Source organism: Microtus pennsylvanicus, chromosome 1, assembly GCF_037038515.1.
Source record: "Microtus pennsylvanicus isolate mMicPen1 chromosome 1, mMicPen1.hap1, whole genome shotgun sequence".
Lineage (NCBI taxonomy): Eukaryota > Metazoa > Chordata > Mammalia > Rodentia > Cricetidae > Microtus > Microtus pennsylvanicus.
The window spans coordinates 65527948-65540225 of record NC_134579.1 but is presented as its reverse complement, the minus strand read 5'-3'; the positions used below and the strand labels follow the sequence as shown (position 1 = coordinate 65540225).

The window sequence follows — 12278 nt, the reverse complement described above, 5'->3', positions numbered from 1 at the left end:
TAGAGGCTGTAAGACTGTGCCGAAACGGTAGCCTGAGCCCCTCACCTTTGCCCTTTACGGTGATGATGACCTGGACTTTGTTGTGATCCTCCACAAGGTCATGTAGCTTCACAGATTGCTGCCAACAGAAAGACAAGGCTTTACCAGCAGATAGCCCGTATTCCGACAACCACCTATGTACAGCGAAGACAAACGACCTGGGCAAACGACTCAGCTTCCGCTTGATCTACTCCTTTTGATCTTTGAGACAGTATTTTGCTATGTAGCCCAGGCTGGCCTGGTACTCACTATGTAGCCCAGGATGGCTTTGAAGTCAAAATAATCTATACGTCGTTCTTGGCTTCCGAGTGCTGGGGTTGCACATGTGATCCACCACACCCAATTTCTACTTTGGCTTTTGAAGCTTCAGCTCCCCTTCTCCCACTCCCAGCCTCTTGACATGATTTTAGGAACAATTCTCCAGACTCATTTAATACAACTTTACTCCAAGGGGTAAAAATGATACACTTCTTCGGAGTCCAGGACCCGGGGAGAAGAACCAAGGTGAAGAAACAAGCCTGACCAGATTATGAGAGTGTCTGAGTTTGCTGTGTAAACAACCGTCCACTGGGAAGAGCAGACCCTGTTCACGCTTGCTCACACTGGGTGAGCGGACAGACCAGAGTCATGCCTCTAGATTTGGAATCCTGAGGCTAGCATGAATGAGTCAGCGAGTCTGTCTAACCCCATTGTGCTCACCTGAAAAGAGAGATGATAATGTAAGCCTTTGGCGTGGTATTTTGAATTTTCAGTTAATTAAATCTTACAAAAACCCTTTGTGCCATGTCACTACGCTGAGGGTACATGAGTGCTAGCGACTTGCGAAGGACTAAGCTGCTGGAAAAACTGCAGTGAGACGGAACCTGGAAAACCTTGCTGAGGTATAACTTATTGAGATATGACTGTAAAAGGTAGAGGAAATGGAAGGAACTCGGGAGAGGTAGCAGCAGTCCCTAGGATAATGGGGGACAGGATGGCAGAGGCAAGAGGGTACTTGGTTCACACACTGTTTATACTGACGCGGTGTGACATCAGCATGAGAAAGGGGGCACCAGCAAATGGGGAAGGACCGACTGCTGGGCAAGGTTCTGCTGCTTTCTAAATGGTGTCAGAGAACTGGATGTCTCGAAGAAGAAGCAAGTCTGGCTCCTGATGTTGCTATTCCAATTCAGCCTAAACTAAGCCGAACAGAACACTTTTCTCTTTTACAGTTAAGCTACTTTGATCTGTTCTGTTAACGACTTTGAATGTTACAAATCTTTCCAGTCTGATAGGCACCATGCACAACCCTGTGCCTGTCCCCAGAGAGAACATAATGAATTCAAGACTAAGATTTACATGGGAGAAAGAAGAGTATTTACTTTAGTTCCACATGAAAAACCAGATTTCACTCATTTGGGTCAATAGTGCAGAAGAAGTGTTACAGGTATTAGTTACATATTCATAACCGTAAAGTGACTACCTGGGTCTTAGCTGTCGGGTGCATTCATTTATACCCGGTCTTACACAGGCAGCTGAGAGAGTCAGCCAAGGTTCTGTGTGAGGGACCCTGGATTGGGTCAAAATTCTTGAGTTGGAGGCGTGGCTTACCGCAGCAGCCAGCCATGTCCAATGTATGTTAAATGTTCCCTGAGACGCTAGTAGCTTCTCCGGTAAACAGCTGATAATAGCCTGAAGTTACCTCCAAGCCTTCAAGTGGTGTTCTGCTGGTGTGTTTTACATGCCAGGGACTTATTCCAAGCCTGCGAGGCTTCATCAAAGAAATCCATAAGATATTGTAAAAGACTCAAATGAATATGTATATAACCACTCATTGTATCAAATCGCTGGTACATGCTAATGACTGTGGAAGACCCTTTAGAAAAGCTAGATATACACAAAAATAAACAAAAATGTTATCTCTACCATACATGGAAACACAGAGGCAAAGGCCTGGGGTGGAAAATGCTCAAGTACTTTGCCACAGTCACGCACTTATGAAGCATTGAGGGTGACAGTCAGAGAGGTTCACCTGAATCAAAGCATATTCTTAAGTGTGTTCTCTTCACGCTTAAAATAGCTCCCGTTTCCTTTCGGAGCTGTTTTTCCCTGCTAAACTGCTTTCATTTTCTCTCTGTTCAGCCAGCTCCCTGAGCCGATGCCATGATAACTTCAGCTGGAGAGGATGCTAATCAGCCCATTTGGAAGTGGGGAGGTAGGAGTTAATAGCGCTTGACTGTAATTCTCCAACCTCATTGTGCTGGGAAGCTGAATTTGTTTATCAGACTTAGCGTTCTGGGGAATCTGCCATGCTTCCATGCCTCTGCTGGGGCTATTCCCTAGAATGTTCAGTCCAGCTTGCCGCTAGCAAGCTCTTTCTAATCCTTCCCATGAAGCTCTGTGTAAACATGACCTCCCCTGACAGGACCAGATCCAGGAAGAAGGCACAGCTCTGCTGCTGGCTGCACACCTCGGCTGGCGTACTGATAACTTCCGTTACAGCTACCTGTTGTCCTTCCTCCCCTGTGAGACACCCAATTCCCAGGGTGGGAAAGGAGCCGTGCACCCCTCTCTGTCCCCAGACTCTGTCATGTAGTAGACCCTCCGCGAAAGTGTCTTTCATAGACCTGGAGTCTTCTACATCTCCAACAACACAAGGATAGCATTCTCTTTGAGCTAATGTACTTGGAAACTATAAGCATGGGTTTCTATGACAACCAGCCAGCCAGGAGAAGGCAAGCTCTGTGATGCTCGCCATGGCTGCAAAGCTCATTGCCTGATTTTCATTGGGCCCCCTCTGGTTTCTACAGTCCCTCTTCAGGGGGACCAGGATCAGTTTCCACAGCTCATTTGCATACTGTTATTATTCCACATCTGCTGCCAGATATCTTTGTGTTTGCTGTAGCTGGATTTTCTCCAGAGATATTGGAAGTGGTGCATTAACTCAGGTGCCCCAGGGCCCTGCTAGGTCAAGGCTGAAGGCAGAGCCAGGGAGAAGGGGGTACAGTGATACCCTCAGTCCTATGCTAGCAGGTGCACTAGTAAACACAGTAAACACAGTCTGGGCTTTGCATTCAGCCCCGGCTTGGATTCTCCTAACTTCTTAGCAAGGGACTACAGCTCAAGTGTTTCTTAGCCATGGTAATGTAAGCTTTCTCTAAGTGGCATAATTTGGGGTAGAGTAATCAGGCAGGGAGATTATCCTTCTTAGCTTCAATTCAGAGTAATGATGAATTCAGCACAATGACTTAGATATTTCTTCCTGCTAGGCTCTATTCCTCCAGATCTTACTGTTACCTCAAAGTCCACAGGTCAGGTTATGAAAATGCACTCAGTGCAATAGCATGCAGTGCAATAGCACTCAGTGCAATAGCATGCAGCACACTGGCCTGGCCACTGTTTCCCATGTGGAGATAAGCAAGCTCCTCTCAGGTGGGAGGAAACTATTCTATGGCATGTGTCTCCTTCTATAAACACTGTGCCCAACATATGTATATGATGGATATAGGGACCTATTACGAATTATGAAATCATAAATGGCATTAATGGTTGAAGGCTCGTGGCTGAAGCTGTGAAGGAAATAGGCTCACTTGGTGTGGCTTCACAAGGCGTTTGACAAGTTAGGTCGGTTAAGTTTTGTAAAGGAATACCAGCTGCTAAGAAGATTAGTGTTTGCCTTCTAATTCCTATTCTTCTGAAACCCTTTGTCGCGCTGCCATTAAAACTCATGTTCCCATGTGGCTAACTGTGTTAAGGCAGAGTAAATTAGGGATTCTGTTAAGAAGACATGAATTATCACTTTTAATTTTTTAAAAATTTATTTAATTTTTATGTGTATAGCTTTGCCCACATGTGTTTGTGTGTGTGCGTGTGTGCACCACTTGTGACCTCGTGCTCCTGGGGGCCAAAAGAGGGCATCAGATTCCCTGAACTGGAGTGACAGATGGTTGTAAACCACCAGTGGTTGCTGGACCCTCTGCCAGTGTAATCACCACTCTTAGTCACTAAACCATCTGTCCAGCACCAAATGTTTAATCTTGATACACAGTTTAAAATACCAAAAAATAAATTAAAAATGCCTAACTTTATATATACTTGTGCAACAGTTCCATCTAAGATTAAAACTTTCCCTCTTCCAGGGAAGTTCCTTAAGCAGGAAGGCAAACAAAAATAACTTCAGGAAGTCCCTGAAACTGACCTGATTCTCTAGGCCCCTCTCTGTGACGGTTAAGTCACAGAAGCTGAGATGGCCCCTCAGACAGAGCAAAGCTGAGCTGCAAAAGACCCTGAGACCAAACCAGTTGCTTGGAAGAACAGAAACCAGCAAAGCTGCCTGGAAGAGGTTTAGACCCAGTCGCTAGCAAAAGGCAGTGCCCAACCTGTGGAGCTGCCTGTGGGCTGTGCATGGTGCTCCATGTTCGCAGCCTTGTGAGCTGTCACCCATGCTAGGGTGGACCTTGACGATACAGCTGCTTTTGAGTAATTGCTGATTCCATAAATAACTCCTCACCCATAATCCTGTAAGAAACCCCAACACAAGTTGGACTTTGGTGGTAGCCATACTTTGGTCTCTTGTGGGATCCCTGTCTGGGGTGAGTAGATGTGGGCATTGCATCTCCCCAGGAAAAGTTTTGTGACGCAGCAGATGTGCAGATCAGGAAACCAGAAACCAAGAAGGAAAAGATAAATACGTTTGCCTCTGTATAATCGTTAGTGTATGAAAAAGGCAAAATAGAGTAGGAAAGATCAGCTAAAAACGAAAGTTTTCCATAGGTGTGGTGGGTATAAGAGGCCCTTGAATATAAAAGAAACATGGAATGCTCAGGTAAATAAAATACGCCTTCCTTCACTAGCAATCAGTGAGTATATTTTAAAACACTAAACACTTAGTGCATGAAGACTTCCGCATGCCAGTATCTATCACAGAGTGCAGGTGAGGATCTGGAAAAATCAATGATCTCGCATGTTGCTGATAGGAAGATTTATTTCATTTTGACAAAATTACACTGCAACATCTATTTTAATTCCAAGTATACCTATCCTCACAGCTAGCAGCCTGACTTCTGGTTGTCATACTAAAAAGAAATACAAAGTAGTATCTTGTGTCTTGGTTAATGTGAGCGTTGAGTCACTGCCCCCTCCAGCCTTGGCAGTAAGACTGCCATCAATCCAATGCAGCGTTCTTCACACCTACTCACACACAACCTCAGAGTCCTAAATACAGTCCGTCCAGCTAAGCCTCCAGCTGATGATCAGACTTTGCAAAGACTTTTGAATCTTCTTGATACTCCCAATGCCCTGTCCCCCAAGTGTCCCATAGTAAGATTAGCTAATGCTACCTTATGGCTTGTGTTTGACAGAGCTGCTCCATGCTTCAGGAGCAAATTCTATAGGCTTTTTATTTGTTTGTTTAGCCAGAAGGTAAATACAAATGGAATCCAACCATGATTTCAATGCTTACCTGTCTCAAGTCATACACGCTTAAGACAATAGAGATAACGGTCAAAATGATGATGGCCACAGAGTATTCTATGTAACCCTGAGACAACCACAGAGTAAGGGTGAAGGCTTGGAACACATAGAATGGATTTAAAACCTGCAGGTATAAAAATAGCACAGGAGTCATTTATGGGGTAGCGATCAGAAGTATATCATTACTTTATAGAATGTCCTTTCATTTTAACAACATATGAGGACCTCTTCTATTTAAGAATTCCCTTAGAACTCAAGCAAATGCAATGGCAAGCACATAGAAAGTGGTATGGTAGAAGTTACTCTAAGTACTCAGAGTCATGCTAAAACATTCCCTCTTCTTATTTCCTAAAACATACTTCGCCAGTAACAAAATCTAGCAATTTGCCATTTATGCATATGTCGTGCAGCAGTCTCCAGGTTAAAACCCTCCATTTGGGAGGGAGACACAGGGTGTAAATGGAAAAATGAAACAGCAGGTGTTTTAGGAGAGGCTCTTTACAAGAAAGTGAACCAACAGGATGTTCTTGGGTGGATGGGGGTGGGAAATACTCCATGTGACAGGAAAGTGTCCTTAAGACCGGAGGTAAACAATTAGGATAGCTTCAGGAAGTTCTTGAAACTTACTGGATTCACCAGACCCCTCATTCCCCAAGAATTTATAAGCACTGAAGATGGATGAGAATAAACTGAGCTGTTTAGCAATCACTCAATGAACCAACCTGCTTGGAGGAAACCCAGATCAGCCACAGTACCAGACAATTCTAACCCATTGCGTTGCCTGCATGTTCTGCAGTTCACTCCAGGTTTCTAGATTTTATGAGATGTCATTCATCCTTGGATGAACTTTTGTTGGTGCATCTCCCTTTGAAGTTTTTATGCACTAGTAAGTAATCCCTCACCCATGTTCCTGTAAGAACCAAACTAATTGGTTCACCACGTTGGACATCAGTGTTGTGAGTAGTTTGGCCTGTTGTCAGCTTGTTGTTTGAGTTGAGTAGGTTTTGCTCATATCTGCCCAGGAATAGAGTCACACAGCACCATAATGGAGGAAAAACATAATTCAGTCTCATTGTAAAATCATAGGTTTATCTTTTATGTTTTCCCATGCTGCAGACTTAGATTAATTGTGCTATGAAAATGGGAGATTCTTTTTTTATCCAGGCTATTTTAAGATAGCATATTTTTTCTGTTGCAGGCTGTAGTAAGATCCTTTTAGAGGCAGTACAATCAGCGTATTCTTCCCTTTGACCTCAGAAGGACCCTGAGCAGCAGTGGCTAAAGGGCCTCCGATCAGCTCAGGAATGGTGAGCATGGCTCTGTCTGGCCTTGTCCTTCTCCCCATTCCTTCTGCCTTCCTAAAAAACCATTAAATTCAATTCTTAAAGATAGCTGTGGAGGTCTATTTCCTTATTTGGCTGTTTCCTCCTTCTGAGAGTGACTACCAAGGTTCAACTATCAAAGTATTTAGAAGTCCAGCAATCAAAAGCCCCCTTTGGCTTACCTAATTAACATGCCCAATTAAAATTAAGCACCTCATTCTAACACAAGGTTTCCCCTTTACCTTTATAAACAGCCATTTGCCTGTGGACCATGTCTGTCTCTGCTCTCTGCAGAGGCAGTCCTTTGTCGCTCCAGGACAAATAGCCCTTTCCCTTCTTCCTTGTCCCTTTTCTCTTCTCCCTTGTCCTCTACCTCTGTCTTTGTCCTGTATCTCTGCCCTTTGTCCCTCTGGGGCAAATAAATTTCCTTTGTGCTGAGAATTTGGCCTTGGAGGTCTTGAATCCATACTTTCCCTTTCAGTGGCTTTCTCAAAGATTTAGCAAACATCGTCTGGGATGGTGTCACCAACTCCAAAGCTGATCAGCAGGCATGGTGTCTCCATAGCACCTTTTGTTCTTTTGTCCCCCATATTTACCACTTTGGTTTTATGGGTTCCTATAATGCTTACAGTAGAACGCTGGGGTGAAGCTCAGCTGAAGAGTGCCTGTTTAGCATACCCAAGGCCCTGGGTCAGCCTCAGTACCCCTAAATAGATAAATATAACAATCCCAGCCTCAGTACCCCTAAATAGATAAATATAACAATCCCAGCCTCAGCCTCAGTACCCCTAAATAGATAAATATAACAATCCCAGTCTCAGCCTCAGTACCCCTAAATAGATAAATATAACAATCCCAGCCTCAGCCTCAGTACCCCTAAATAGATAAATATAACAATCCCAACCTCAGTACCCCTAAATAGATAAATATAATAATCCCAACCTCAGTACCCCTAAATAGATAAATATAACAATCCCAACCTCAGTACCCCTAAATAGATAAATATAATAATCCCAATCTCAGTACCCCTAAATAGATAAATATAACAATCCCAGCCTCAGCCTCAGTACCCCTAAATAGATAAATATAATAATCCCAACCTCCGTACCCCTAAATAGATAAATATAACAATCCCAGCCTCAGCCTCAGTACCCCTAAATAGATAAATATAACAATCCCAGCCTCAGTCTCAGTACCCCTAAATAGATAAATATAACAATCCCAACCTCAGTACCCCTAAATAGATAAATATAATAATCCCAACCTCAGTACCCCTAAATAGATAAATATAATAATCCCAACCTCAGTACCCCTAAATAGATAAATGTAACAATCCCAGCCTCAGCCTCAGTACCCCTAAATAGATAAATATAACAATCCCAGCCTCAGCCTCAGTACCCCTAAATAGATAAATATAACAATCCCAACCTCAGTACCCCTAAATAGATAAATATAACAATCCCAACCTCAGTACCCCTAAATAGATAAATATAATAATCCCAATAGGAAGGGCCGCTCTTAGGGAGGAATTGAAGTAAGTTTCCACAACACACAGAGACAGCAAACATGAGAGCGCCCGCTAGGATGAAGTGGATTCCCTTCCCGAGGAAGGGCTCTTTATCATCCTTATAAATTAGATGAAATACTGGCTAACATCGGGGGTATGCTTTCCAAATACTGCTTTCTGTAATTATCTCACACACTGAATAAAATTCCACTTTGCTCCTAACAATGAACTGATAGCTACTTAATAAGTTAATAAAGCTACACATTAAGGGTTTCTCAAGCCTTCTGGATATTATTTATAAATTTAAAAAGCTTTTGTTTCTTGGTGTTTCGTATTATCCCCATCTCAATTGCTTTTCTTACAAATTATAGCTCTTGAGTTCACTTGGCATAAAATGCTCTAATTATAGATTATGTACTAATGATAACATGATTCTGGATTTATAGGAATACAGTGGAAAGTTGTTTAAATATTTCTTCGGAAGAAGCAGCAGCAGCATCACTAATTTAATCTCCTTATTCAATACCCTTGCAAACTAAATGTGAAGCAATTTATACCCCGCCCCCACAGACACACCTTTAATTTTGCTAAGGCTCTGACTGATGTGTGCTAAGAAATACCAGAGTCCTTTTGAAAAGGATCAAATTTTGATCTTTTGAAAAATACTTTGAAAAACACTTTGCAGTTTTCAAATGCATTTGGCAAGCAGCTCAGAAGGTGGCCTGCCTTTCCACAGCTGGGGAGCCTGTGCGCGTGTGGGGTAGAAATAAGCGCATGAGAAAGCTGTGCCTCCCAATCCCTTTGGCTGGGAATAAAGCACAGCTCTAAGATCTAATGCTGGAATAATAACAGCCTGGTGTTTGCTCCAGAAATAGAACAATGGTGGATGATATTTTATATTAGACAGAGATGACCATTCTCAAAAAAAAAAAAAACCTGACCGTTTTCAAGGGTTAGAAAAAGACTCAAAATATGTTTGCTAGCAAGATGGCTCAGTGGATAAAGACATTTGACAGGGCAAGCCCATGGGACCTGAATTCTATCGCTGAAATTCACATAAAGGTGAAAGGAAAGAGTGAACTAAAAGTTGTCCTCTGACCTCCACACATGCAACCCTTGGTACACAGACCTGTGTTTCCCATACGCTCATTTCCACTTCACACTTCATGCATAACACAGATACATATGATCATGTTTTTAAACAGGTTAAAATTGTGGGACATTGTGTGGAGCCAGAGAGCGGTAGCCTGGATCAAAAGTAGATAGCACAAGGTAGGAGCATAATGCGAGAGGAAGTAGGGACAGAAAATCTCCCATAAGAGGCAAGGAACTGAAACCAGAGTTATGGAGAGAAGGAGAGGTATCAGTATGCTTCCTGCTCCAGCGTGGAGGCTGAAAACACAGCCAGTTTGGCGTGGAATGGGATAAAACAGGGTCCATGGCACAGCCATGACTTGCACTAAGCCTCTCACAGACCAAAGGGCCCATGGGCAAAGCATTGTTCTCTCCAATATGGGCCCAGCTCTGACCCAATAAAACAGTGGGGACCAGATGGAGGCAAGTACAAAGTCATCAGAGAGACACAGCAAGCTCAGAGAGTGGAAGGGGGAAATTGTCCCACTGAAGGTTGGCTTACACAAAAGAACTAAGAAAAGTGTCAAAACATACCATACTATTTAAAAATAATAATAATAAGTCACACTCAAGGAGATAGAAAATAGTAAAAAAAAAATGTGTAAGGACTGAATTTCAAACTCTTAGGGATTATAGCTGTAATAACGTGCCTCTGTGGTTAGACTGCATACTTATGGCCTCTCCAAACATCTTCCCTTGTTGAAGCACTGACCACCAATGTGGTGGTACTGGGAGATGGGGCTTTGAGAGATAATTTCGGTTACATAGGTCCTGAGAGGCAGAGATCAGGCATCCTTCATGAGAAGACACAAGGAGAGGCTGCTGATCCACAAATCAGCAGGTGTCCCTTGAATTTCTGCTCAGTCTATGTGATTGTGTTGTCGTACCCTGAGCAGATTAGGATGCCACAACAGAAACTAAAGACAACAAAAGGAACAAGATATTATGAAACAGGAATCTGACTCCCACTGAGAAGTGTATTTCAATTTAAGTGTTGTTGGGCTGATGAGATGGTTTAGTAGGTAAAAGCACTTGCTACCAATCCTGGTCACCTGGGTTTGATCCCTGAGACCAACTGGGTGGAAAGGAAGAACTGAATCCTGCAAGTGGTTCTCTGACCTACACACACAGACACACACACACACACGACTATGTCCCCAAACACTAGATGATAGATAGATAGATGATAGATAGATAGATAGATAGATAGATAGATAGATAGATAGATAGATAGATAGATAGAGCAATAAATAAGAGGCAGTTGGAAAGGATCAGTCATAAATCCTGATGTGTGTGTATGTGTGTGTTTGCTGAGCTTAAAAAAAATTGAAAGCAAGCCTTAATAAACAGAAAAAAAATATAGGTTAGTGTCAAGAAGCAGCATCACAAAACACAGATAGCATTCCCACTGAGGGATGTAAGTGTTATTTACAATCCCCCCGAGGCCAATGAATTAAGAAGCATATTCTGTTTTTCAAAAAGAAGAAAAGTGTCTAGTTACCTGTTTAACCAGCAGCTTCCATATGGGCTGGATCTCCACCTCGATAGCGTTGGGCCCACACACTAACCTTCTGTGGGAGATTGACATCTGTTAGTGTCAGCCTAGAAGCCCGTGACAAGTGAGCACAGGCAAGCTGACCAAAAATCAGCCACCTCCGTCCTTTAGGCATCTTGTACCTTGATATCTATAGTCTTATTCTAAACCATGAGTATATCTTTAAAATGAAAGTTGATACATGATGAACAAATTTGGTTTCTTCCTGCTTTAAAACTGTCTTTACTACAACTCAGTCAAAATGAAATTAGAAAGACATTTAAAAAAATAATCCGATAACATCCTAAGAGCAGCTAAAAAGACACAGGTCTGAAGACATTTCTAGACTCCTCAGTCATTCAATTTATCCCAGACTTCAGTGATGGCTGTCTGTCTTACCCTGGAATCTCCCAGAGCAGGTTCCCATCAATGTACCAGAAAAAAGAACAAATTCCCAGGAAGATGCTCTAAGATTGTCACTTGCAAGTGTCTGCTTCCCACACAAGATGCATGACACATGTCCACTGCAAAGAGAAGCCCTCATGTTTGGGTTATGCTGTGTGATTTTTCAAGTTTTTGCAAAAGATTCATATGATCCTTACAGTGTTCTATAGAGTTCTAAAGGGACAATCTTGCCAATAGGAAAAGACACTGTGAGTCTTCAGTCAAAGCCTCATCCTGCTAATATTAATTATGACCAGGAACTTTTAAGTTTCATATGATCACTGTTTATAAAGAAAACTGAAGTTGGAGCAAATTAAGTAGCTGTCCCAAGTTCTGAGGACCAGAAAAGGAAGCTCCACCTAACCATGCCCTCCATGGGCATCAAGTTCACAACTCCACCTCTGCAGGGACCAGCGGGGAGAGCCTAGGTGAGGGGCCTTTGGCCTTGCTATCGGATGACAGACTGACTGAGTTGAAGTTCACTTGACTTTTAAGGCATGTTACACCAGCTTTAATTATTGCTTGCCACAGGCAGAGATGACTTACTCTAAAGTCCACTACCTCCACAGTGGGTGTGCTGAGACTCAGAGGATGAAGAAGCAGAGTGGAAGAGGAGCCACATTGCTGTGTGAATTTATGAGCCCTAAATCTCATTCTGGAACCTCAAAAGACTTGAACTCAAGCCACATTGAGTCTGTGACAACAATCAGTTATTGGCCAACTGTCAGAACCTCTCAGACCTAAGGCTTAGTCCGTCTACCTTTCCCTACCCGACCCCCTCCCATATGCGGTGTGCTCGCCCACAGTCTTCTCTTTGTAAATGCTACTCAACCTTTAAAAGCCAAAC

General features: G+C 42.9%; 1 protein-coding gene across 1 annotated transcript in view; it reads right to left on the bottom strand.

Annotated features, from left to right (window-relative positions):
- Atp13a5 (ATPase 13A5) overlaps window positions 1-12278 on the bottom strand; it is a 129127-nt gene that overhangs the window by 86893 nt on the left and 29956 nt on the right. Inside the window, exons 6-8 of the mRNA XM_075967586.1 lie at window positions 10955-11024; window positions 5480-5614; window positions 46-118 (exon numbers count right to left, since the gene is read on the bottom strand). Coding sequence (XP_075823701.1) covers window positions 46-118; window positions 5480-5614; window positions 10955-11024 — 278 coding nt within the window. The remainder of the gene's footprint in view (window positions 1-45; window positions 119-5479; window positions 5615-10954; window positions 11025-12278) is intronic.